At 53.8% G+C, this 25,833-nt stretch overlaps 4 protein-coding genes across 6 annotated transcripts; 3 read left to right on the top strand and 1 right to left on the bottom strand.

Annotated features, from left to right (window-relative positions):
* Positions 1–2,370: 2,370 nt before the first annotated feature.
* Positions 2,371–3,537, bottom strand: Tmem256 (transmembrane protein 256). The gene is made up of 4 exons (XM_020151270.2): positions 3,379–3,537; positions 3,043–3,074; positions 2,692–2,772; positions 2,371–2,594 (listed from the first exon to the last, which is right to left on the bottom strand). The coding sequence occupies exons 1-4, from the start codon at positions 3,461–3,463 to the stop codon at positions 2,451–2,453; spliced, it is 342 nt and encodes a 113-aa protein (XP_020006859.2). The 5' UTR covers positions 3,464–3,537; the 3' UTR covers positions 2,371–2,450.
* A 4,114-nt stretch (positions 3,538–7,651) lies between these two features.
* Nlgn2 (neuroligin 2) lies at positions 7,652–19,059 on the top strand. 2 transcript variants are annotated; one of them, XM_020151199.2, is made up of 7 exons: positions 7,676–8,147; positions 11,397–11,447; positions 13,487–13,636; positions 13,792–13,977; positions 14,093–14,285; positions 14,623–15,219; positions 16,156–19,059. In XM_020151199.2, the coding sequence occupies exons 1-7, from the start codon at positions 7,691–7,693 to the stop codon at positions 17,027–17,029; spliced, it is 2,508 nt and encodes an 835-aa protein (XP_020006788.1). In that variant the 5' UTR covers positions 7,676–7,690; the 3' UTR covers positions 17,030–19,059. The 2 variants fall into 2 exon arrangements, with proteins under 2 accessions (XP_073903090.1, XP_020006788.1); XM_074046989.1 differs by lacking the exon at positions 11,397–11,447 and having other exon boundaries at positions 7,652–8,147.
* Positions 19,060–19,525: 466 nt separating this feature from the next.
* Spem1 (spermatid maturation 1) lies at positions 19,526–20,997 on the top strand. The gene is made up of 3 exons (XM_020151206.2): positions 19,526–19,906; positions 20,006–20,063; positions 20,264–20,997. The coding sequence occupies exons 1-3, from the start codon at positions 19,763–19,765 to the stop codon at positions 20,995–20,997; spliced, it is 936 nt and encodes a 311-aa protein (XP_020006795.2). The 5' UTR covers positions 19,526–19,762.
* Positions 20,998–23,712: 2,715 nt separating this feature from the next.
* Spem2 (SPEM family member 2) lies at positions 23,713–25,477 on the top strand. 2 transcript variants are annotated; one of them, XM_020151213.2, is made up of 3 exons: positions 23,713–23,850; positions 24,001–24,058; positions 24,192–25,477. In XM_020151213.2, exons 1-3 carry the CDS (start codon positions 23,713–23,715, stop codon positions 25,475–25,477), a joined length of 1,482 nt encoding a protein of 493 aa, XP_020006802.2. The 2 variants fall into 2 exon arrangements, with proteins under 2 accessions (XP_020006802.2, XP_073903089.1); XM_074046988.1 differs by having other exon boundaries at positions 24,001–24,067; positions 24,198–25,477.
* The last annotated feature ends 356 nt before the right edge of the window (positions 25,478–25,833 follow it).

Here is a 25,833-nt window from a genome sequence, read left to right as displayed (position 1 = left end):
AGGCACCAGTGGCTCACACCTGTAATCCTAGCTACTCAGGAGGCAGAGATCAGGAGGATTGAAGTTCGAAGCCAGCCCAGGCAAATAGTTTCCGAGATCTTATCTTGAAAAAACCTTTCACAAAAAGGGCTGGTGGAGTGGCTCAAGGTGTAGGCCCCAAGTTCAAGCCCCAGTACTGAAAAAAAAAAAAAAGCTTAAGCAACTTACCACTGTCAACAAGGCCTGCACCAGCCATCCAATACCCCTTGTTCACCACATGACAGCTACACTGGTTTTATCTTTCTCCAATTTGCCAAATTTTCTACTCCCTCAAGGATTTTGAGCTGTTCTTTTCAGCCTATCTTGCCAGGTATTCTCCCCAGAATATGCTTCTCTCTCTCTCTTTTTTCATTTTTCAGTATTAGGGCTTGGACTCAAGAGCCCAGGCAAGGATTCTACCACTTGCACCACACCTTAACCCCCCCACCTTTTTTTTTTTTTTTTTTTTGTGGCACTGGGGCTTGAACTCAGGGCCTACACCTTGAGCCACTCCACCAGTCTTTTTTTGTGTTAGGTATTTTCGGTAGGGTCTCAAGAACGATTTGCCTGGGCTGGCTTCAAACTGTGATCTTCCTGATCTTTGCATCCTGAGTAGCTAGGATTACAGGCGTGAGTCACTGGGGCCTAGTGATCTCTGTCTTTTGAGAGCTGGGATTATAGGTCTGAGTCACTGGTCAGGCTACATTTCTCCATTTTGCCATGGTCAGTCCAGCTTCAAAGCACCTTCTTGGTGACATCTTCCTGTGTAAAGTGTGTGTGTGTCAGGTGCTGGTGACTCACATCTGTAATCCTAGCTACTCAGGAGGATCTCTGATCTAAGCCAGCCTGGGCAAATAGTTTGTAAGACCCTATTCCAAAAAAACCCATCACAAATATGCGCTGGCAGAGTGACTCAAGGTGTAGGCAAAGGAAGGAAGGTAGGAAGGAAGAGAGAGAGAGAGGGAGGGAGGAAGGAAGGAAAGAAGGAAGAGAATGAAAGAAAGAGAGTGTGGAAGCCAGGCACTTATAACCCTAGCTACACAGGAAGCAGAGATCAGGGGGATTCCGATTTGAAGCCAACCTAGGAAAACACTTCCAAGACCCTATCTCGAAAATACCTAACATAAAACAGGGTTGGTGGAGTGCCTCAAGTGGTAGAGTGCGGGCATACCAAGCATGAGGCCTTGAGTTCAAACCCCAGTACTGCAAAAAAGTGAAGTAAAGTCCAGGTACTGGTGGCTCACACCTGTAATCCTAGCAACTCAGGAGGATTGTGGTTCGAAGCCAGCCAGGCAAATAGTTCATGAGAATCTATCTCATCACAAAAAAAGTGCTGGTGGAGTATGACCCTGAGTTCAAACCCCATTACTGCAAAAAAAAAAAAGAAATAAAGAAGAAAGTATGTGTAAGGTAGAAAGGTATCCTTCACTATCCAGTTGTTCTATTTGTTTCCTTCAAGCACATAGTGCAACTCACAATCATGTTTTTGTGTTTAGCTGTTTGAGATCAGTTTCCATTACTAGATGGGAAACTCCATCAGGGAAAGGACACTGTCTTGCTCATGGTTCGACCTCCTTGAATGTCTGTCACACAGTCAACATTAGTTACTAAATGCTGTCCATCTAAATATCTTCCAGTTCTCTCCAAGCTGTGCTACTCTAGCCTGTCTTGCCACTTTTTCTCCTTTCCTGCCTAGCTTAGAAAGTTAGCCCATAGTGAAGACTCATACTTGCTCCCAAATCCTTTCCCCTTCCTACCTTGTTCTCTGTTCACTGAGTGACCTCCCCACAACAGAGGTCCTTTAAGGATCATCTCCACCACTGTGAAGCATTTTCTGATCTCTAACACATGATGTTCTGTTTCTGTCTTGAACCCCAAAGTATTTTGGAACTAATGATAATCCTGTCCTGCCTTGCCTTAACCCTCACTTCTGAGTATATACATAAGCAACAAACTTGTAGAATAACAACAGAGTTGAAAACCGCTACCCTGCAGTAATCTTCAAATTCCAGTGAATATCAGAACTATATGAGTTTATTAAAACACAGATTCCCAGGTGCCATAGAGGATCTCTGTAGGAATCTGCAATTTCTTTTCTTTGAGACAGTCTCACTATGCAGCTCAGGTTGGATTCAAACTCACAATCCTCCTGCCTCTGCCTTTCTGAGTGCTGGGATTACAGGAATCTGCAGCATTTCAAATATTCTGATGCCTGCCATCTTCAGAACATAACACGTTAACTTGAAAAGAACAGAATTCCCAGAAGCAAGGCCCAGTCTTAGGAAAAAGGAGTTCAAAGGTTAAATCCCTACCATTTCTTCTCCTAGATGTTAGATAAACGAAGTCTCCAAATTTCTTTATTTGTTTTTCTTTTTTAATGGTCCAACTCTTAAAAAATTACCCAGAAAGCCCATAACTAAACAAAAAAGATCTCAAAGAGCCAAGGCAAGCCAGCCTAAGATTAGCAGGCTCCCTCCAACTGGGCCCAAAGTCTGGATGCTAGGATCTCCACTCAGAGCTTGGTAGTAAAAGCTGGTACAGAACAAGGTGGTTCCAGAGGCTAGCAGCAACCCGGCCTAAAGGAGACACAAGACAGAATACAGCTCTGTAAAAACAGAGCTGTCTGAAAGGTATATGGGGGCTTAGTCAGGGTTAGTCAGGGGCACAGATTACCCAGAGAGGCTTTCTGCAATGGGGTACCCCTAACAGGGCCAGGCTGTGTAAGAAGTGGTGTTTGTTGGTCTTGTCAAAGAGCTGTTTAAAAAAAAAAGAAAGACGAGAGCCATGAGGAGACTCTTCCTAAGCAACGAAGGAGCATGGGATACCGTGTGACACAGAGATAACAGTTTCCCCCACCTCCACCCTTGAAGTTCAGCTTGCTGCTCCCTCAGGCACCCCCGCCACAGGCTTGCAGTCCTTGCTACTCTAGAGACCCGGGCTTTGCTCCCACTTCCCACTTGCAGGGCTCCCAGACTGTGCTTCTGTAAACCAGGGAGTCGGGGAGCCCCAGCACAGTTACTTCACCTCCTTTCCGTAGGCATCCGGGAACTGGGCGCCTGTGGAGAGGAAAGGCAAAGGTTATCACATCTACTGCCAGTCCCTAGGGTACCCAGTCCCTAGGGTACCCAATCCCGGGGAACCCAGGAGAGAAAGGACACCCCTCAGGAAGCTTCCGATTGGTGGAAACACACATCAGGTAGTGCTGTGAAGCAACTGGATCCACTTAAGGACTTAATAAGGTTTTAGGTCTCCGCGGCTGTCTAGTCTACGCCAGCCCGGGCATTTCCTATAGGCTCAGCCCTTGCACCAAACCCAAAGGTCGCCCCCAGCAAAGCCTGGTTACGTCCCCAGTCCCCTGACCGTGCGCCCCGTAGGAGGCCAAAGCCAAGGCCCCAGCTCCAGACAAGGCACCAAGGCGGCGAAAAGCAGACCCTAGCCCGGCCATAGCTGTAAGCGGTCACACGCGGAAGGAACACCGCCCAGGCCGCCCAAGAAACCAGCCAATTCTGATCGCCCATGCGAATAAGCTTCCCGAGATCCCCAATCAGAGCTGTGCTCACTTCAGCGCCCAGGTCTTCATCCACGTACTTGTGCCTTTGTAAAACAGCTGCTGAGTGGCGAAGACGTCTGGCGGGCGGAGAAACCAGAACCAATTAGGAGCAGAGGAGCGGAGCAGTGGGGGGGGCGGGGTCGAGGGCGGGACTAGAGGATTTGCGTCACGGATTGGCCCACTTTCCAAGTTGATCGCCTTTTTGATCCACCCCCCCGACTTCCTGCTAATTTCCAAAGATCCCTGTCCCCACGCAGAACTCCGCCCCTTTCCCCACAGGCTCCTCCCAATCAACTTCAAACCAGACCCACTCCCAGTAAGAGGCGGCCCCACGGATACCCAAGCCCCACCCACCGCTATTAAGCACCTCCCACTTCAAGATGGTCCCTCCTCTATGCCCAAAGGTTCCGCCTTCTTGTATGATGCCCCGCCCACCATAGTTCAGTTCTTCTCCCCCTCCCTAGACCCCGAGAGCTGCGAGGGTGGGAGATCCGGGGGAATGTCTCCACCCTGCCCTGGCAGGCTACGTCCATCCGTCCGTCTGTCCACTCCCCTCCTTCACCGTCTCCAATCCCCCCACACTCTGGAGGGCGGGCGGGCAGGCGGGTGCGAGCGAGGGGTGTGCGCCGCTCTCTCGGCAGGGGGCGGGGGAGGCGGCCGCGCGGTGACGCGCGGGGCTGCTGCGGCTGCTCCGCCGGCGGATCATCACTCTCTGGCTGGGATGGACGCGGGGCGGGCGGGCCCTGGCGCGCGGAGCCAGGAGTCCGGGCCTCCTGGCTGCTGAACGTCCCCCGAAGCCTCCCCCAACCCCCGCCTTCCCTCCTAGGAGCCGCGCCGACCTCTTTCTTGGGGCTCCGGACTCTGCTCCCGCCCTCCTCTGATTCCCCGGACCTCCCCCTCCCGCCCGCCCTCGGGATCGACTAGATCCCTCCCCCTCTCGGAGGATTCCGGCTGGATCCTTGCCCCTACACCGCGGATCCTGCGCTCCGAGTCCCCAAGCGCCTGGGGATTGCCGTGGACTCCTCCTCTAGCACCCGATCCCTTAGGATCCTTCGCCTGGACCGCCTTCTGGTCCCTCGAAGTCGGCCCACGGAGCCAGTGGATCTCCAATACAGTCCTGTCCCGTTGCCCCCTTCTTGCTCTGCCGTCCCCACTGCGGGGTTCCCTGTTCTTGGGCTCCCCCTGACCTCATACCCTAGCTCTTTTTTTCCCGGGGATCGACTGGATCCCGGCCCCGCCCCCCGGGGCTGGGGCGATCCTCCTCCCCCGCCGGGTGAGGCGCTGCGGGCGGGGGCTGGGCCTGCGGGGCCGCGGGGGCTCAGAGGCCGCCGCCCCCCTCTCGAAGCCCGTCCGCCCCCTACTCGGAGCCCTGGATGGAGGCACCACGGCCCCAGGGCTGAGCCAGGTAGGAGCTAAGCCAGGCTGGGTGGAAGGGGCTGCGTGGCGGTCCGCTGGGGTCTCCCTCTCTCTATCTCCCTCCCTGCGCCTGGTTTCCCCCTGCCTGCTCCGTTTGCGTGTCTCCGCCTAGGGATGCTCTCTCTGTGTCTCTGCGTCTTGGTCTCTTTGTCTCTGCCTCTCTCCAGTCCATGAATGATCCTTTGAATGGGCCCACAGACCCCGTGTGTTCCCATCTCCCCCTCCCCCTCCTTCTCCCCTTCCCGGCCAAACCATTTTCCCCACTGCGGGAAGGAGGGGGGGCTGCGGCCTAAGCCCCCATCCCTCAACTCTCCTTACTGGGGAGTCGGGCCTGGGCTGGAATGGAGAAAGCAAGGCAGAGGGATAAGGAGAAGGAGGGGGAGCGAGATGTGGCAGACGGAGATGGAAAGAGAAAATGGGGAAGACAGAGATAGGGAAAGACAGGAGAGAGACAGGGAGAGAGAGAGAGAATTGGGGAAGGTATTTGGAGGAGAGAGAAAGATGAGAAACACCAAGGAGAGAGATGCAGAAGAGAGAAATGAAAAAAGAGTGAGGAGCAAGAGATCTAAGCAAGAGCTACAGCAAGCTGGAAGAAGCCAAGGAAAGATGCTCAGGGAGCGCTATGGAGAGGAGGGGGGGATTGCTCAGTGGGAGGGAAGAAGGGAGAGAAAGCTGGTTGGAGAGGAGGAGGCCAGGGGCCCAAAGTACCCTAAGGGAGAAGGGGTGACAGGCAGGCCAGGTTGTGGGAAGGGGGAGGGGACACAAGGCCATGGTGCTGAGCCCAGCCCGGCATAGGAAGAGGAGATTCTGGGGGAGTCAACCCCAAGCCCCCACCCAGGTAGTGGGAACAAACAGGAGTTTAAGAGGACCTGAAGAGGGGGAGGGCATGATTGGGTGAGAGTGGTAAGGATTCCTGTGTCCTCATCTCTGGAATAAATTGACACCTGCAGAGAGCCACCCGCGGACTGGCGCCTGGCTCTGAAAACCCCGCGTCAGCAAACAGCTCTGGCGGCTTGGTGGGGTGTGTGGGGGGGTTGCTGAAATGACCTGGGTGTCTGCCCCTTCTGTCTGATCTCTTCCCTTCTACCCCTGCTGCCCTAAGCAGCAACAGTGGGAGGACTGGAAGAAGGGAAGGGGAGGGTGAATGGATGGGATGGGATGGGTTGAGAAGTAAGCTGAGGTTTGCCCCCAGGGCGTAGGTCAAAATGCCCTGCAAGGAAGAGGTGTCTGGGGTTCAAGGCTGTTCAAAACAGTGGGAGGGGAAGAGTCTGTAGGCTGATTTGCTGCCTCCCCAAACCCACCTCAGCACTGGTTCTCCCCAGCCAGAAGCCTGATCACTAGGCTAGACTAGGCTCTGATTAGCTAACAAGAGAAGGGAGCAAGAGGCAGATCTTTTAGGGTTCTCAATGCCCCCAGACTCCCCTTTCCCTCACCATATATACTTCTTCTTCAATGCTAAGGTTGATGGAACTCTAGCATTCTGACTCATGCCTCTGCCTTCTTTTCTCCCTCATGCCCTGAATGGACCCTACAACCAAGCCAGCCCCTTCCCCTCTTCCTCCAGACCCCCCCCCTTCCAGGGTTAAAGCTGCAGCCCGTTGCCGAGGTAACATTGCAGGGCAGCATCCTGTCGCTGAGCAACCGGCTGCAGGATCACGCATCTGTCCCCGCATTTGCCCCTCCAGCATCCCCTCCCTACTCTCACCCCTGCCTCTAGGCTCCCCAACTTCTGAGGGAAGAAATGGAAGGACCTGGGGAGAAAAGGGTCCCAGGTGGCATAAATCCTCAGGGAATGGTATGCTGAAGGGGAGAGGAGGTGCTGGTTTGTATAGTCCAAAGAAAGGCTTCAGCCTGGCCTGGAGTGGGGGGTTCAGCACCATGAAATTACAGCTGAGAAGTAATTAACACGTATAAACAAACCTGCCACTTCCTGCTAATTAATGACTTGGTATTTTGGTATTTTTATTTTTTTCTTCCTTGTCTCTCTCATTCCCTCCCAGGGAGGTGGGGACTGGGACTCCTAAGTCCCTGGGGAGATCCTACTTGGGAGGTATAAAGAGACTGGAAAGGCTAGGATGAACAAGGCCCTGGGTTCAATCCCCCAGCACCACAAAAATGAATAAAAAACTTAAAGGGGAGGGCACACTGGGTTTCTGGAGCTCACCCTCTTCTCTGACTCTGTCCTGCACACCTGACCCCCACCCTCAACGTGGGTGTCTGTTAAAGGGAGGATGACAAAAGGGAGGATGATAGCTGGGGGTAGGGGTAATTGCCAGGGGGCCTGTGGGTGGAAGAAGGGGAGCAACTTGGTTTGAAAGCCAAGTCACTAACCACTTGTCTCTTCTGTTTCCCCACTCCTTTCTGTCTGCCCCATCCAATTTCCCTTCCCTTCTTCCACTTCTCTGTATTTTTCTGTCTGTCTGTCTGTCTGTATCTTGCACGCCCTGTCCCTGCCACAGGTCGGGCCTGCCTGCACCTTCTCCCGCCTCCTTCCCCCTCCCCACCCCATTCCCCCTCCATGGAGAGGAACAGACCCTTACTCTGTCCCGTCTAACCCAGGTCCCAACTCGCCCTCCTCCTCCTCCTTTCCCCCCCCCGCCCCCTCCTCCCTCCCGGGGCGAGGGGGGCCTCCCTCCCTCTCCCCCCCCTTCTCTCTCTCTCCGAGGGGGGGGGTCCCGGGGAGGGAGGGGGGGTCCCCCTATCAGCATGTGGCTCCTGGCGCTGTGTCTGGTGGGGCTGGCTGGGGCTCAACGGGGGGGAGGGGGTCCTGGAGGAGGCTCCCCGGGCAGCCCAGGCCAGGGCCTCGGCAGCCTAGGAGAGGAGCGCTTCCCAGTGGTGAACACAGCCTACGGGCGAGTGCGCGGTGTGCGGCGCGAGCTCAACAACGAGATCCTGGGCCCAGTCGTGCAGTTCTTGGGCGTGCCCTACGCCACACCGCCCCTGGGCGCCCGCCGCTTCCAGCCGCCTGAGGCACCCGCCTCGTGGCCCGGCGTGCGCAACGCCACCACCCTGCCGCCCGCCTGCCCGCAGAACCTGCACGGGGCCCTCCCGGCCATCATGCTGCCTGTATGGTTCACCGACAACTTGGAGGCAGCCGCCACCTACGTGCAGAACCAGAGCGAGGACTGCCTGTACCTCAACCTCTACGTGCCCACCGAGGACGGTAAGGGCGCTGGCACAAGGCTGGGTACTCTGTGGACGAAGCCCACAAACGCACACGCAGACCCTCAGGCGCTGGACCTGGTCCCTGATCTGGGCCTCGGTGGGGGAAGTGAGGGGCAGTATGTCCCTTCAGCATCTACATATACTCTGAGGACGGTAAGGGGTACCTGCCGGTTGTGCCAGGAGCACTAGGCTAGACTCATCCGCCCTTTTTTCAAAGAGGTACACAGTCAGCCGCTTAATTTCTTTGACCACTGGGTGTTGAGGTGATGACTCCATCACCTGCACAGATGCTCCAGCTTTGTCCCACCTCCTGCCTGTGGGCCTGGACTTTAGCTATGTCCACAGCTTAAGGATTAGGCTCTCTGCCCCCAGGCCAACCTGGGCCGACTTCCATGTGGCCCCCAGAGCCCTTCACCTGAGCTCAGTACCTTGGTACTCATCCTCTTCTGAGGATTTTTATCACCAATTCAGAAATCCTATACATCCCTGAAAATCAGGGAAGCTTCTTGCCAAGGGCCTCTCTACCCACAGCACAGCAGCACAGTCAACCCTTCCCCATCAGAAGAACATCCTCCCTGGGACTCTAAGCTGCTCTTCTTATTAATGAACTCCTGGCCCACTACAGGATTGCTCCATAGCCCCAGCACAGGCTTCCATACACCAGCCTTCCATACACCAAGATTAACCGGAACACCTTCCAGCTATCTACAACAGATTCCAGCCACCCAAAAAACCATACTCACCAACAGCCTCCACATTACTCTTCTGACTCACCATCTCACCACTCCAAAACATGCCAACACCTCCACAGAGCCAGTCCACTGCTGCATCCTCACCCCAGTCCATGTTTCCAACAACCCTACATACAGGCTTGGTACCCAGGAACCCCTAATGTACCCCAACACTCCCACATTATATACTCTAGTCTTACAATGGAATGAGTCTCAACTACTCAACACAGATCGTGTTCCCAGCCAACCTGTACACCAACCATGTGCTCCCATACCCACAAGTCACAGTTCCCACCATCTCAAGATTAAATATGCCCAATATGCCCCTGAAAGGGTACTCCATCACTCAGCACAGGCCCAAATTCCGCAGAATCCCTGGATATTGATCATGTGCTTTTAACTTCCAGAATCCTGCTCATGGACTGTGTACTCCAGCAGGCCACTCACCACAGTACCCAACACCCTCACCACTTCTCACACTTTGTTTACCCTGGCGCCTACCTGGAGATCATTTGCACCAAAGGTACCTCAGGTGGTGACAGCACACCCTATTGACAGATCAAGTACTCCAGCATTTTGCACCCAGAATCCTCTATGCTGATCACAGAATGACTCATGACCCTCAACCCGCCTACATCCATTCCTTATACCTCCCATATAGACTGCGCATCCTATGCCCCTCATTCCAGCCAGGCACCTTAACTTCCATCTCCTTGTGTAAATCACATCTCCTGACAACTTGTACACACAGTGCATGGAAACATCATCTACTCTAATCCCATCCAAATTCTAAACACTCTAATCTCCTTAGACCATTTATCCCAGCACACTCCACACATCCTCTCCAGTTTGTCAACACCCTCCACAAGAGTGCCATCTACTCACATCCCTCATAGACCACCTATTCCAGTGCCCTCCTACCTGCGAGTCCCTCACCTCAGTACCTCCACAGAGACTCTATCTCATCTCAACTGCACTCTTGGACACTCCATTTATTCACATAGGCCATCTACCCTATGTCCTTGTCCTGGGGGCTGAAACACCCAGTTCTTCTTACCACTGAACTTTCCACTTCAACACCTCCACACAAATTGTCTGTCCCCTACCCCCACACTTTCTGTACTTTTAACCATTGTGTCAGACCATTGGGGTCTGACACATTCAGGTGATCTCACGGAACCTTCACACTAGTTCTAGTAGGAAGAGGTTGACTCAGGGGCGCATGCACACACACACACACACACACACACACACACATACTCACACACTCTTCCATTTCTCACAAGCTTGCATACCCTGCTGACTTCATCCCCATCAGACCTTCTCAAAAGGAAGGCCTGTTCCCAAGTGGTCCCTATGGGGCCATCATTGCCAGTTAGGAGAAGTCTTCCAGAGCTGTCCTGGGCCTTGCTGACCCATCCCTCCTCCAGCCATTGAAGAAAAACCAGTCAGTCTGAGAACTCCTTGAGGTCTCTGAGTTCTAGTTCTCCTCTGATCTGAAAGAAGCCCGGGCCCAGTCTGGAGCCTTTCACTGATACTGGGAACACTTTGTGCCTGCCAGTCTGTACTGTACCTTACATGTCAGACTGGCCCAGGGCACTGTATTTCCTGTTCCCTATTTGCAGACTCCCAAGAGGGGAGGAGGACTCTTTGGCAATGGAGCTGGGGACGGCGCTGGTGGGAAAATCACAATTTTTGGGGGAAGGAGATGAATCCTGGGTAAGGGATGAGGTTGGCGGGAATATGGAGGTATGAATTGGAGTGGAGGGCAAGACCTGATGACCCCTTTCCCTGCTTTGCCCACATTGGGGAGCTGGGGTGAGAAGCCAGGCCTGTGAGTATGGATGAAAGAGAAATATTGGTGGGTAAGGCTGGTAGGTGGGTAGGTGGACAGCCCTAGCTGACCTACCCATAGCCCTTCAATGGGGAGCAGAGGGCTTCTGGGGTTGCCCCCAGCCCCATCCTATCCTCTGCCTTCCAGATTGGTCCAGAGAGAAACAGTCCTTTCTGCACAGCCTCCCTCTACAACCTGGGTGGGGCAGCAGGCAACACTTGGCTGGCTCTGAAGGAGGCATTCCTGAGAGGTGGCCTAGGTGGCAAGCCAGCCTTGGTCTCCCAGGGGCTTCCCCTCCCCCTCCCCCACCCCACCTCTAACATGTTTCATTTCCAGCAACTAGCAAACACACCAACAAGCCAAATCCTTTCCAGCCAAGTCAATATGTCTTAAGACAGGCCTCAGCCCACTCAGGCACCCCATCCCCCAAAACCCGCCTTTTCTTTGGGGCATGACTTTTTCCGGGGAGGGGAACAAAATTGGGTTGTAGAAGCGTTTTTCTCTTTTCTTGGTTTCTTTTTCTTGCAAACAAATTTTGCTTTTTTTGGCTTATTTTTTCTGCCTCTCCCCACCCTCCCCTTTTCTGCTTTCTCTCCTCCCCTCCCCATCCACCACCTCCCCTGACCCCCATCTTTCCCCACAAAATTGTCCTTTTTTCTCTGTTTTGTGTTCCCGGTCTTAGGTCCGCTCACAAAAAAACGTGACGAGGCGACGCTCAATCCGCCAGACACAGGTAGATTTAAAAATCCCGCTGCTGCATGTGATTGCTTATAAGAGGAGTTCATGGCCCTGCCCCTAACTAAATGCCCCAAAGCCCTCAAGGCCCCTCATTCGTTCTCCCAACTAAAAATCGAAAAAGAAAAGAAAAGAAAAATTGTTAATAATTGGAAAAAAGAATTATGAAAACTTCAAACAAAATTTGAACAATGTTGGACCCACTAGATAACCTACAAGAAAAGTTAACCATTGTGAAAATAAGTAAAAACAAAGAAAAGAAATTGGACTGTCAGAAAAAAACCCCAAAGAATTGGATAAAATGTTTAGCGTCTGAAAGAAATTTGGACTGTTTTGAAACATGAAATGTATCATTTGAAAAAAGAAATTTTTAATTTGGAGCAAAACCATATTTGAAAAAAAGTTCAAAGCTGGCAAATTGATGACACAATTGAAACATCAGAAACCTGTTACAATTTCCAAAAGCCTGTCAACACAGAAAATGCAAACATTCGAATTAAATCAAGTAATTTGGAAATTTTTGAAAACAGGGCCCAATATCTTGAAGTTTCACCACAAAATTTTGAAAAAAAAAAAAATGCAAAGAATTTTTTTCTTTTTTTTCTTTTTTTCCAAAATGGAGCTTTTTGTTTTTTCTTTTCTTGTTGAATCTGCCCCGAGAGCTTCTTGCTTTTTGGTTGTTGTTTTTTCTTTCTTTCTTTCTTCTTTCTTGATCCTGTTTTTGTTGTTGGTTTTGAATTCTTGTTGCCCCAGCCCCATTCCTGCTACCTTCCCTTTCTGACTCCCCTCCCCACACACTGGGAGAGGGGTGGGGGGAGGGTGGGAGAGAAACCAAAGACATTTAGCACAGGGCCTTGGAGGGAAGGAAAGTCCGGCCTGAAACTGCTGCAAAGTCAGGAATGAAGGGAAGAACAAGATTTGCGAAGGACAGTGAGGAAGCTACCCACTTGGGAGCTCTGGCTGAAGAAAGTCAGGAGGCTACAGAGAAGGCCTAAGAATCAGGAGGCTGGAAGCTGGCAGGGCAGTGTCAAAGAGCATGTCCTTGTGACCTTCTGGCAGAAGACAGTTTCTAACAGGATGAGGGAGGTGGCCAAGGTACTGAGAACCAGCTGTGGGGGCTCAGCCTGGTTCTTGTTTCTGAGCATCTGGGCAAGTGACAGATGTCAGGAAAAGGCCAGGTGACTCCAGCCGTGGCACTGTGACTGAATCATGGGGGAGCACCATTGAAGGGGACAGTAGCCTTAGAGACCCTGGCAAGCCTCTCAGACTCCGAACCTCTTTGGGAATTTATCATCCATCAGTCAGGTCCAGAGTCTCAAGGGCCTACTGTATATGGCAGTTATTAAAGGATCTTTTTGGGGTGTGGCAAGAGGGGTCCAGTGCAGGAACCAGAGCTCAGGCCAGTCCAAGACTCAGAGCTGCACCCTATTCATTAGGTAGGCTTTTTCCCACCTTGCCTCCTCCTGCCACAGGAATTAGGCTGGGGGTTGCCATGGAAACTGGGGAGGTGACCTAGAAAGGAATTAGGGCGGGGAAGAGACCAAGCCCCAGGGACCCTAGGGCCTGGCACCCTTCACCCACAGACTAGGGTGCCATGTGGAGCCAAGGCCCAAGCCTGAGTCTGAGAATACGCCAGGACCCTCCCACCACCTCCAGCCCTAGCTCCAGCCTCAGGGTGCTCTTCCCACGAGCAGGAGAGAGGTTTCCTGTGTGTGTGGAGGGGTCCCTGGCTCTAGCAGATGCCCTGAAGAGGGTTACTTCCCACCCTGGTCTCTGTGGGGCTGCTTGGGAGGTCTGCCTGGCATTTGGTGAGGTGGTTGAAGACATGCTGGTCTGGGGTGAGGAGGGACCTTCCTCCAGGCTAGCTGGGGAGGGAGGAGGGGGAATCCGGTCTTGCCCCCCAGGGATGGGAGTGACAAATTCCCTGAGCTCCAGTCTAATCCTCAGCAGGCCTGGGAGCTCTATGGTGCTGCTTCTGGTCTGACTGTGTCATTATCCCCAATCTCCTGGCCCACCTGCCACCCTCTCCCCACGCAGATATCCGGGACTCCGGGAAGAAGCCTGTGATGCTGTTTCTACATGGCGGTTCCTACATGGAGGGCACCGGGAACATGTTTGATGGCTCAGTCCTGGCCGCCTATGGCAACGTCATCGTAGCCACGCTCAACTACCGTCTTGGGGTGCTCGGTGAGGGTGGGCAGCCAACTTTGGGGGGTGGGATCTGGGAGACAGACCTGGTGGGCCGAGTTACTCTAAACCCAGCAGAATGGTTTCTAGACTGGACTAAACTGCCCAAAAAGCGGGCAAGGATGCTGTGACACCTCCCCTTCTTCTCCCTACAGGTTTTCTCAGTACTGGGGACCAGGCTGCAAAAGGCAACTATGGGCTCCTGGATCAGATCCAGGCCCTGCGCTGGCTCAGGGAGAACATTGCCCACTTTGGGGGTGACCCCGAGCGAATCACCATCTTTGGATCCGGGGCAGGGGCTTCCTGTGTCAACCTGCTGATCCTCTCCCACCATTCAGAAGGTACCAGCAGCCTCCCCAACTTGTCTTAATTTCCCCCCAGCCCTGATCCTACTAAGTTTCCCTTTTCCCACTGGCTGATACTCTCAGCTTAGCCTGAAATCTGCCTTTCCACCAGGGCTGTTCCAGAAGGCCATTGCCCAGAGTGGCACTGCCATTTCCAGCTGGTCTGTCAACTACCAGCCGCTCAAGTACACGCGGCTTCTGGCAGCCAAGGTGGGCTGTGACCGGGAGGACAGCGCCGAAGCCGTGGAGTGTCTACGCAGGAAGCCTTCCCGGGAGCTGGTGGACCAGGATGTGCAGCCCGCCCGGTATGGGGGTGGCAGAGGGCTGGGTCCAGGACGTTACTGGCCTGTGTGTACTCCACTGGGCAAGGAGAGGTGGGCTTCAGGCCCCTCTAGTGGCTTTCTCTTAGCAGCCTTCCCTCAGTGCAGATGACCAAATAGAGCAAGCGAACACAGGGTGTCATGAAAGGCTTCAGGAAGACTTTCAGAGAGGCCATATTCCCTGAAGGATTGTGGGAGCTCTTCATGTAGGGGAGAAAGGTCTTCTGGGCAGCAGGAGGCACCTGCATGTTGGGCTTAGTGGGCCATGGGCCCAGAAGAGGCCCACAAGCAGAGGTGACAACATGCTGCCCCTTCTCCCCAGCTACCACATCGCCTTCGGGCCCGTGGTGGACGGCGATGTGGTCCCTGATGATCCTGAGATCCTCATGCAGCAGGGAGAATTCCTCAACTATGACATGCTCATTGGTGTCAACCAAGGAGAGGGCCTCAAGTTCGTGGAGGACTCTGCGGAGAGTGAGGATGGTGTGTCTGCCAGCGCCTTCGACTTCACTGTTTCCAACTTTGTGGACAACTTATATGGCTACCCAGAGGGCAAGGATGTGCTGCGGGAGACCATCAAGTTCATGTATACAGACTGGGCTGACCGGGACAATGGCGAGATGCGGCGGAAGACCCTTCTGGCGCTCTTTACTGACCACCAGTGGGTGGCCCCAGCTGTGGCCACCGCCAAGCTGCATGCTGACTACCAGTCCCCTGTCTACTTTTACACCTTCTACCACCACTGCCAGGCCGAGGGCCGGCCAGAGTGGGCAGATGCAGCGCATGGGGATGAACTGCCCTATGTATTTGGTGTGCCTATGGTGGGCGCCACTGACCTCTTCCCCTGCAACTTCTCCAAGAATGATGTCATGCTAAGCGCAGTGGTCATGACCTACTGGACGAACTTCGCCAAGACTGGGTGAGGGCCAGAGGGACTGGTGGGGCCGGGTGGGACATCCCTGCAAACTGAGGCACCCTCTCCATCTTCTACTGGCCCTCTCTCCCCCACCTTCCTTCACACAGCCATCATTCCTCCAGAAGACACTGGTTCTTGCCTTCCCTGGCTGTAGTGAGAACAACTCAGACACTGCTGAACACCTTCTCTGTACTAGGCACTGAGGGTTGGGGAGATTCAGCAGAGTTAGACCCCTGTCCTTTCTGGTGGGCTCCTTCTGTGACTTTAGCTTGTCTCCTTTCTCCCTTGTCTCCTACCACCATCCCCTCCACAGCCCCCACCCCCCACCCCCCACCCCCTGCAAGTGCTCTGCCCCTTTCTGACAGCTCTGGTCTGTGTCTTAAGTATGTAAGGGTTTGTGTCTGTCTTTGTGGCTCTGCCTCTCTTCTGAAGTCTATTGATATCTCTCTCTTTTCCTCTTTGATCTGTTTACTTTTTGCCATCTCTGGCTCTGACTGCTTTTGCCCTGGCTGTCCACCACTCCACCAGCCCTTTTTTGTGAAGGGTTTTTTCGAGATAGGGTCTCGCAGACTATTTGCCCAGGCTGACTTCAATCCACAATCCTCCTGATCTCTGCTTCCTGAGTAGCTAGGATTACAGGCATGAGCCACCAGTGCCTGGCTAGATATCTCTTTATCTATCTCTGTCCCTCTGTCCTCATCTCTGGCTGTCTCTGGTAATCTGTCTTCATCTCTTTTTACCTCTCTGGCTCTGTCTCTGGCAGTTTCTTTGTCCCTTCCTATCCATGTCTGTCTCTCTGCCCCCATGACTTTTTCTCTTGGCTTTTCTTGCTCTTTCCTCATCTCTTTCAATCTCTGTCCTCTCCCTCCCCTCTGCTACCTCACCCTCCTTTGGAGCCTCGCCCTCACTCTTCCTTTCCTTGCTGTTCTATGTCCACAGTGATCCCAACCAGCCAGTGCCACAGGACACCAAGTTCATCCACACCAAGCCCAACCGCTTTGAGGAGGTAGTATGGAGCAAGTTCAACAGCAAGGAGAAGCAGTACCTGCACATAGGCTTGAAGCCACGAGTGCGTGACAACTACCGTGCCAACAAGGTGGCCTTCTGGCTGGAGCTTGTGCCCCACCTACACAACCTGCACACTGAGCTCTTCACTACCACCACACGCCTGCCTCCCTATGCCACTCGCTGGCCACCTCGCCCACCTCCTGGAGCCCCAGGCACACGCCGGCCCCCACCACCCGTCACCCTGCCACCTGAGCCTGAGCCTGAGCCAGGCCCAAGAGCCTATGACCGCTTCCCTGGGGACTCGCGGGACTACTCCACGGAGCTAAGCGTCACTGTGGCTGTGGGTGCCTCCCTCCTCTTCCTCAACATCCTTGCCTTTGCTGCCCTCTACTACAAGCGAGACCGGAGGCAGGAGCTGCGATGCAGGCGGCTTAGCCCGCCTGGAGGCTCAGGCTCAGGTGTGCCTGGTGGGGGCCCCCTGCTCCCTGCAGCTGGCCGTGAGCTGCCCCCAGAGGAGGAGCTGGTGTCACTGCAGTTAAAGCGGGGTGGCGGCGTTGGGGCGGACCCTGCTGAAGCACTGCGCCCTGCCTGCCCACCCGACTACACCCTGGCCCTGCGCCGGGCACCGGACGATGTGCCTCTCTTGGCCCCCGGAGCCCTAACCCTGCTGCCCAGTGGCCTGGGGCCACCACCACCACCGCCGCCCCCTTCTCTCCATCCCTTTGGGCCCTTCCCCCCACCTCCCCCTGCCGCTACTAGCCACAACAACACGCTACCCCATCCCCACTCCACCACTCGGGTATAGGGGGCCGCTAGGGGAGGTCCTCCTCCCCAGCCCTCCCCAGCCCGGGCCACTCCAAAGGCAGGGAGGAGGACTTGGCAACAGGCTTTTCTCCTGTGGAGTTGTCACATGGCATCGAGCAGCATTAAGGTGGACATGGGATTCCTCACTGGGATGCGTGTTTTTCCCATACAGAGAGACCCATTCTCTTCTCTGGACCTGGGCCTTTGAACACCTGGGGGGTGTTTTTTGCCCTCCATTGGGACACCAGTCTTCGGTGTGTGGAAATGTGGAAGTCTTTTCCCACGTGGAGGCGTGCTTTCCTCATGAGGGGGTGTTTTCCCATGTGCAGGGTGAGGTTTTTTTTGCCGCCCTGGACACATGTTGGCCCCTTCAAAGAATTTCTGTGGGGATTTGTACCCCAGAATCCTGTTCCCTCATACCTTCTCCCCACCCCCTTCCTCCCTCTCCCACTCCCCTGGAGACCCTGGAAGTGATGTGTTCACATAGAGTGACCCTTGACCACCAGACAACACGCAGTGCTATCTGGGGAGCAGCAAGGAAATCATAGGCCCCCTGCCTCCCCTCTGCTCCCTGGCCCTGCAAAGCATGTTTCTCCCCCATGGCACAGAACAGATGAAGCACGTTCTCCCAGGAAGGCCCTCGCCTTCCAGAAGACAGACACAGATTTCCTGCCAGGGGGAAGGGAGATCTGTGCATCCTGGTGCTGCCTGGAAACTTATTTCCCACTGTCCAGGACACATTTCACTCAGTGGAAACATGTTCTTGCATGTGGATGTGTGTTTCCCAGGCAGAGGGTCCCTCTCTCCCCAGCACCTCCCTGCATCCCCCATGCCTCAGGGCCAGCACTCAGTTCCTCTTCACACAGCAGGTGGGAATAAGGCTTCAAGTTGAGAAGCTGAAGGGGATGTACAAACCCTGAGATGCTGAGTTGGGGGATGGGATGGGGTGGGATGGGAGGAAGAGGGGCATGGCATGTGCCACCCAGAGAGGCCATGCATGTTTGACCAAAGCCCTCACGGGGCCTGAGCCTTTCCCTCAGTCCTCAGATCATTGCTCATCCGTGCCAAACTGGGTAGATGGGTTTCGGGGAGGGAAGACCTTCAAAATGTGCCAAGGATCCCCCAGTCCTAGGCCAGGGCAGGTGGAATATAGGACAGAGGGATATGGAAGCTAAGGGGACCCCTGCCTGTGTTTTGTCCCTGTGTCATCCCTCTCTGCCTCATTTCCCCATTCTCCATCCCTGTCTCCTGCTTTGAAGCTGACCCTTGCGGGGTCAGATCAGCCTACTCTCCTCATCTTCTTTGACCTGCCTACCCTTCCTGGCTGCTAGGGCCAAAGGAAAGGAGCAGTGGAGGGAGCTGGGGGAGGGACCAAGGAGAAAGGTTTCGTGGAGAATGAGGTCAGCTGCACTGAAGAACAGATGGAGGGGGCTGTGGGAGACAGGGCTGGGGCAGGCACCACCAGGAAGATTTTGAAAAGAAATGTGGAGACAGTTGTCCAGTGGTCCTTGGGCTTGGGCCTCTGGGGAAAAGAGTGTCAGGAAGGGTTTTAAGGGATATCAGTGGTGGAGGAACAAATGAATCCTCATGTGCTGTGTGGCTTTCTGTGAGATACTAGTGCCAAACTAGTAGGGGTGGGGTGCTGTCTTCCACTGACACCCAGGTCCAGAAACCTTGGTCTTGAGCCCCAGAACTTTGCCTTTTGACTGTCCCTTCTCCCACCTCCACCCATGAAAATGTAGTTTTTTCCTGGCCGTTTCCCCCTGCCTGGTCTAGCTCTTCTTGGAACAGCCATGCCCTCCAAATGCTAGCTACTTGGGCCCTGAGCCCTGTAGGCAGATAACCCCAGAACTGGGGCATGGGAGGGGGCTGGGGGACCCCAAGATACAGCCACGGACTCCAATGCCCAGCCCCTCCAGAACAATTCCCTGATGATCCCATGTCTCCAACCCAACCCTTTGCGGCTCTGTATACATTTTTAAACCTGGCAAAAGATGAAGAGAATATTGTAAATACAAAAGTTTAACTGTTGGTGTGTCTGCTGTTATGTGAGAAGGTCGGAGGGTGGGCTATAGCCCTTTTTCAGTGAATAGGCCTGAGATGAGGGGGGAGTGGGTGCTGGTGCTAAGTTTCCATGGTAATGAGATTGGTAAATTAAGATCAGGGTCCTGGATGGCCACACGTGTTTGTAATTCCAGCACTCAGGAGGCTGAGGCAGGAAGATCATGAGTTTTAGGCCAGCCTGGGCTACATAGTGAGACTGTCTCAAAAAACCCAAAAATTCAGTTTTGTTGTTTGTTTTTGGTGGGACTGGGGTTTGAACTCAAAGCTTTGCATTAACAAAGCAGGCTCTCCACCACTTGAGCCACACCTCCAGTCCCAAAAACTCAGAACCTGGGTCTGTGCAGAGACTGGTGTAGTTCCAGGAAGGGTGGGGACTGGTGGGGACCAACGGCAAACAGGCCAAAGGGCTAGTGGACTGGTCCAGGATGCTGAATGCAAAAGAGGCATGCAAGATGGAGGGTCTGGCCCTGCTGAGGCCTGGGCTCAGGCTGGAAGTCAATCCTGGCTGGGCCCAGGTCTTTGAGAGTAGCCTCACATTGTGAGGGAAAAGCCCCAGCATCATTGTGACCCGCTCACCCTCAGGGCCCTCTGGGTCAGATAGGCAAGCCAGTGGACACTGTGGGCACAGTGGGCTGGGGGCCTAAGGGCCCTGGTGGCCCTAGGGACCGCCATGGCCATGGCTGAGAGGCCACGGCCTGGGTGGGCCTCATACCAAAACCCCAACACCAACAACTGCCAGGATATGGGCAACTCCATCCTGTTGCTATTGGGTCTCATCATCTGTGTTAACATTGGCATCAATGTGGTGACCCTGGTCAGGGCAAGGCTAGGTGGGAGGGTGCTGGTGGGATGGCTGGGGTGCGGGCCTGGCAGCAAGGATCTGCCTAGGATCACCATGTCTTACCACCCCTAGCTCTGGAGCCGGCTTCGTGTCGTCTTACACAGAATATTCCATATCATTTGTGAAAAAGGTAAGCAGGACTGGGGATTAGGAGATTAGGGCATAGGTGGGGCAGAAACCAAGCAATCTAGCCCTGCCCCAATCCCCCCCTCTGCCTCCACTGTAAGCTGCCCCTTGCCACTTTCCCCTCTCATATACTATAGTGGTGCCCTGCTTCCCCTCCCTGTATAAACTGGTCTTTCGACCAGTCTCACTTCTCCCCATCCACAGAAACAGCTAAGTTATCCTCACCTGGGAAGCAGACCCATTCCTTGAGGAAGCAGAACTACCCTTCAGTCCATCTTCGATGCACCGTGGACCCTGTGAAGATGACCGTGACACCCCCACCCACTCGTCGGCATCGGCACCATCGAACCTCTCCATCACGCCATCCCCACCATCCAGTAGCTTGGGACCCTGACAGTGATGATGAGAAGCCCCCAAAACAGCCAGAGATCTGCTCTCACCAGTGGGATGGCCCCAAGGCTTGGGAAGGCTTCCAACCCGCCCAGGAGATCTGGGAATCCTGGGCTCAGGATGCTCTGGAGCCACCTCCCCAAACCATCCGCTTCCAGCCAACAGTGGAGGGAAGGCCCCTCAAAACAGATATCCGGTCGGATCTGGGCCTTGAGGCCTATGTATATACCGTGAACCCCCCACCTCCCAGCCCAGAGGCTCTGAGCCAGAAGAATAATGGGGTGGGGATGCGGGCAGGTGCTGAGACAGAGGAATCAGAGTCCCAGCCTGCCCCACCACCCTTCCTGGGCCCCGCAATTGTCCCTGAAGTCACCCAGCGCTGCTCCTCAGGCCGAATAGCTTATGATGCCCGGGATGTGAGGAGGCGGCTTCAGGAACTGACCCGGGAGGTGGAGGCCTTGACCCACTGTTACCCCTTGGCCTCTGGATCCAGCACTGCTGAGGGGAAAGGCAAGGACTGGGTATATCGTCCCCTGAAGGGGAGGTGACAGGAAAAAAATAAAAAGGAGAGAAGAGGTGATTTGTGCTGGTGTGGAGGGGCAGGCCCACACAGCACCCAGAATCCCTGGTTGCTGAGGATATAATCTCTAGCAATAGGACTTCTGAGGACCCTCTTCAAGCTTCTTGTCCTGGGCCCGTTCCCAGTCCTGTCTGGGTTGCAAAGCTCCCAACTGCGTCTACACTGTTTACTTTTGAACTCATGGCCTTGTGCTCACTAGGCAGGTGCTCTGACACTTGGACAAAACTGCCAGCCCTTCAGCCCTTCTACTGTTTTCCTTTTCCTTCTTCTTTTTTTTTTTTTTTTTTTTTTTTTTTGGTGGAACTAGCAGACACTCTACTGCTTGAACCGTACCTCCACTCTGGTTATTTTGGAGATGGGGTCTTGTGAACTATTTTCCCAACTGGCCTTGAACCATGACCCACCCCATCTCAGCCTCCCAAGTAGCTAGGATTACACATGTGAGCTACAGGTGCCTGGTTTATACTTTTTCTTTAGTGCCCAGGGAATTCCTAAGTCCAGGAATTCTGGACTGCTAGATTCCCAGGCAGTTCTGCACTAGAGAGACCCCCATCCCCACTTCCCTAGCTCTGGTCATTACCAGAGCACAGATTTTAGTTGCAGCGCCAGTGGAGGCATGGTTCCCTCTTAAGCCCTGGTTTCTTTGGGCAGGGGTAACAGAGGGAGACTCTCTGGGCCCTCACAGTTCCCCAGACAGAACCTGAAGCTCCTGTACCCTCAAGCAGACTTGGAACAGGAGATGACATACTGGGGACACTCTCAAGAGAAGCCTCACCATAATATCATAGCCTCTGTGACTCGCTCCTTTCTATGTCACAGATTAGAGGCCAAGTGACTTGCTCATGGTCACACAGACACCAAGGAACTAACCTCAGACTGTTGGTTCCCCATTCCTACTGGTTGATAAATCCCCACTGCCACCAAGTCAGCTTAGTTTACCAGAATCTCCCACCTGTCTCAGTTTATCATATGACCTCATCAGAATATTCTATCCACTGAGCAGCAAGAAAACTCAATCCTTGCTCCACTAGATGGCTGGGATTCTATACATATGCACGCGCGCGCACACACACACACACACACACACACACACACACATTTTGGGAACGAAGAGCCATGGTGAGCCTCTGCTAAGGGAAATGAACTTCACCTTCTACACTTGATGCAATCCTGGAATGTGAGCAGACCTGTGAATCACCCTAATGCTCTGTTCACTTACATCCAACCAAAACTGGATTCTACACCAGAACCAGCAGCTATTGTGTTGGAGGCTTAATTGGAAATACTCACTGGTTTGTCCTTTTTTTTTTTTTTTTTTTTTGTGGTACTGGGGTTTAAACTCAAGGTCTACACCTTGAGCCATTCCACCAGCTCTTTTTTTATGTTGGGTTTTTTCCAAATAGGGTCTCAAGAACTATTTGCCTGTGCTGGCTTTGAACCTCGATCCTCCTGATCTCTACCTCCTGAGTGGCTAGGATTATAGGCATGAGCCACTGGTGCCCGGCTTGTCCTCCATTTTTATGGAGTAGTTTATTGTGTAAAAAATGACTTGCCATGCTCAGGGTGCCACTTTCACAGACTCCAGTGATGAACCTAGTTTACAAGAAAGACTCCTTCTGTCATGTCAACAATTACATCTATTTTATGCTTTATTAACTTCATGTGTGGTTTTGGGTTTTGTTTTGTTTTGTTTTTTGAGACAGGGTTTCTCCTACAGTCCAGGCTAGCCTGGAACTCCAGATCCTCCTACCTCAGCTCCCACATGCTGGTTTTACAGGCCTATACCATCACATTTCATGGCAGCCACCAGGTTTTCAACTTGTAGTAGGGGTGGGTCAGTAGAAAGACAGCTGGGTTGGAAGAAGAGAAACAAGCCCATAGTTGGGGCAGGTTATGGCAGAAGCAGCAACCTCAGCAAGGTAGAAAGCTGTCTGACTCTGAAGCAAAGTAACCAATGGGCTCAGGGACCATCAAAACCTAGAACTGCAATCCCTGGTCAGGAAGCGCTGAGCAGGGATGTGTACTAGAGGAAATGTGATATGGAAATGGTCAGGAGATGGAAAAATTAATACAGCAAGATAACCCTAGAGAGGAGCTTTTTTTTTTTTGAGAGTCTCACTGGCCTGGAACTTGCCATCCTCCTGCCTCAGCCTCCCAAGGGCTGGGATTATAGGCATGCACCGACTGTGCATGCCTATAATCCCAAAGGAGATATACAGCAAGAGGAGACTCTTGTTGTCATCCATTTTCTCAGTCCCTGTGGCTGCTGGTCTCACAGTAGGCATGTCTCAAAAGAACAATGAGATGGAAATCCTTTGTGGATGATCCAGTCCCCGTAAAGACTGTTTCAAGACTGTAGCTGCCATATTTTCAGATCAAGAACCAGGTGTGGGGTTAAGCAAGTCTCATGGAGACAGAGCAATGAATTGAACTCTGGTGCATCTGGGGACCAGGTTCTATCAAGTAGAAGCCAAGGGTTGAGATGGCTGTGTAAAGGGCCAGCAGAGAGGATAAAAGAGCTGCTACTTCTGCATTATGACTCTCCCCAATTTGTGTCATTATGACCTGACTCCCTCACCAGCTAGTAGGTATCTCCAGGTACTGGCCTGAGGGCAGTGTGGGTCAGGGCCAGGTGGGGTGGGGGGGTGGGGGTGGCCCAGGTGGCCCTAGGACCCCCCCCACCATGGAAAACCAACTATGGCATGACACCCTGGGGTGTTGTAATCAATACCAAGAAAGCCCCCAGGATGCTGAGGACATCCTGTTCCTGCTGCTGAGCCTTATTGTTCTTGTGAACATTAGCATCAATGTGGCAACTGTGGTCAGTGATGGCTATGGACCCCTGGGGTGAAGAGGGTTGAGCAGGGGAGCCAGCTACAGCTTGCAACTCCACCTTCAGGAGTGGTCTAGCCGGGGGCAGGGCGGGGTTGGAGAACCTGGCCTTCACTCCCATCTCTCCCATCACCCCCAGATGTGGAATGGGTTTCAGAATGCCTTAGACAAGATGACCCACTGGATGAATCAGAAAAGTAAGTATTGCAGCTAAAGAGTTGAGCATCTTCCCACCACTACCACTGCGGCCCTAGAAAACCAGGCCCCACTGTTCTCAACACTGAATTCTTCTGTAATTGCCCTGACTTCATGGACTATTGTCTCCCCCAGATGAAGCCCAGGCTAGTGAGTGCGCCCCTAAAGATCCCCCAGCCAAGGTCCAGGATGTCCACATCCACTGCACACTGGATCCTGTACAGGTGATGGCCCAACCCACACGCTACTCCTCTTCTTCCTGTTACCATCACCGCAATGGCTGTAGTCACAGTCACAGCCACCGCCACCAAGGTCGCCGCCGTCGCCCCTGCAGCCACCAGCAGAGGACAAAGAACCCCAGAAAATTCTCTCATGGCCGCCCAGTCTTTCGTAACCAACATCACAGCCGCAAGACATCACAGATGCGACCAGCGCCCTTTTTTGACCTGGAGGACAGGGATTCCTGCCTGGGGGAGAATGAGCTGTCCTTCCCAACTCCCAAGTACCTACGTAAGGGTTGGGGTGGATTCTATCAGCAAATGGGTCTGCCCTCCAATGTGGGGCTGTGGGGCCGGCAAGGTGGAATCCTGGCCAGCCTGCCACCACCCTCTCTTTACCTGTCACCAGAGCTGCGCCGCTTGCCCAAGCGTGTGGAGGCCAAGTCAGAGCTGAGGCTGCATTCCTACTTACCCCATTGCTCACAGTCCCGAAATTGGGGCAATGTGGAGACTGAACCGTGGGCTTCATCTCCAGTACCTCCCCGCCGGCTCCCCGCCAACCCTACCTGGGCCCCTGGGGGCCACAGCCCTTACTCTTCAGGGGGCCAGATTCTCCATGATGCCTGGGATCAGCGACCGCGGCGTGGTATGGAGGACTGTGAACCCTCCCCTGCCTTTGTGTCCCGAAATCCCAGGTTTGAATCCCAGAGCCACCGTGAACACAGCTCCACACAGTCTCACCAGCGGGGTCTCCCAGGCCATGCTTACAGCCAGCCCAGCCGCAGCCCGCACCCATCCGTAGGACACTTGGGTTATAGCTCTCCGGATTCTCATGATTTGCGCCGTAGAGCAGCAGACTGGGCTGACACTCTGCCCACTAGGCACCCTCTGACCACCTCCACCTCCCTCACGGCATTGGGCGAGGTCTCATGCCAGCGGGCTCCAGCTGCCAGTTCAGCCTTGCTCCCTCACTCCTCCCAGCCCCTGCCTGATGTCCAGGCTGCTGATTCCAACCCACCCCCAACCACCTTCATCCCACTCAGTAGGAATCCAGGTGGCAATGCCAACTACCATGTATATGACAGCCTGGAGCTGAAGCGGCAGGTGCAAGAGAGCAGAGCTCGTGCCAACTCACTGCCACCACCTTCCACCTCAGTCTTGAGGCCTTCTCTGCACAGAAGCAGGACTGGGAAACTTAACTGACCAGAAGACGAATACGGGTGGTGGGGCAGGGCATGGAGAAGAGGAATAAAGAGTCCAGGAAACTCTGTGGTGGTCTGTGGTTTGGAAGCACCTCTCCTTCTGCAAGTCTGGGGCCCTAAAATAAGAATCCAGTGTCTCCTCCTTGACATGAAGTTCCCCTCACTCAGTGGCCATGCTTCTGTCAGTGGGCCCCTCCTGGTCCTGTACAGCACACTAAGGTCTTTTAGCTGCAGACTCCAAACCAGGGGGCTCTGAGCACTCATTCTGTCTCTGCTCTCCCTGTTCCCAAAGGAGGTTCAGAGGTTCAGCCCTACTTAAGAAACTGAGGTCAAGCTGGTGGAGTGTCTCAAACAGTA

Source organism: Castor canadensis, chromosome 11 (assembly GCF_047511655.1).
Source record: "Castor canadensis chromosome 11, mCasCan1.hap1v2, whole genome shotgun sequence".
NCBI lineage: Eukaryota > Metazoa > Chordata > Mammalia > Rodentia > Castoridae > Castor > Castor canadensis.
This window is presented reverse-complemented; position numbering and strand designations above follow the sequence as displayed.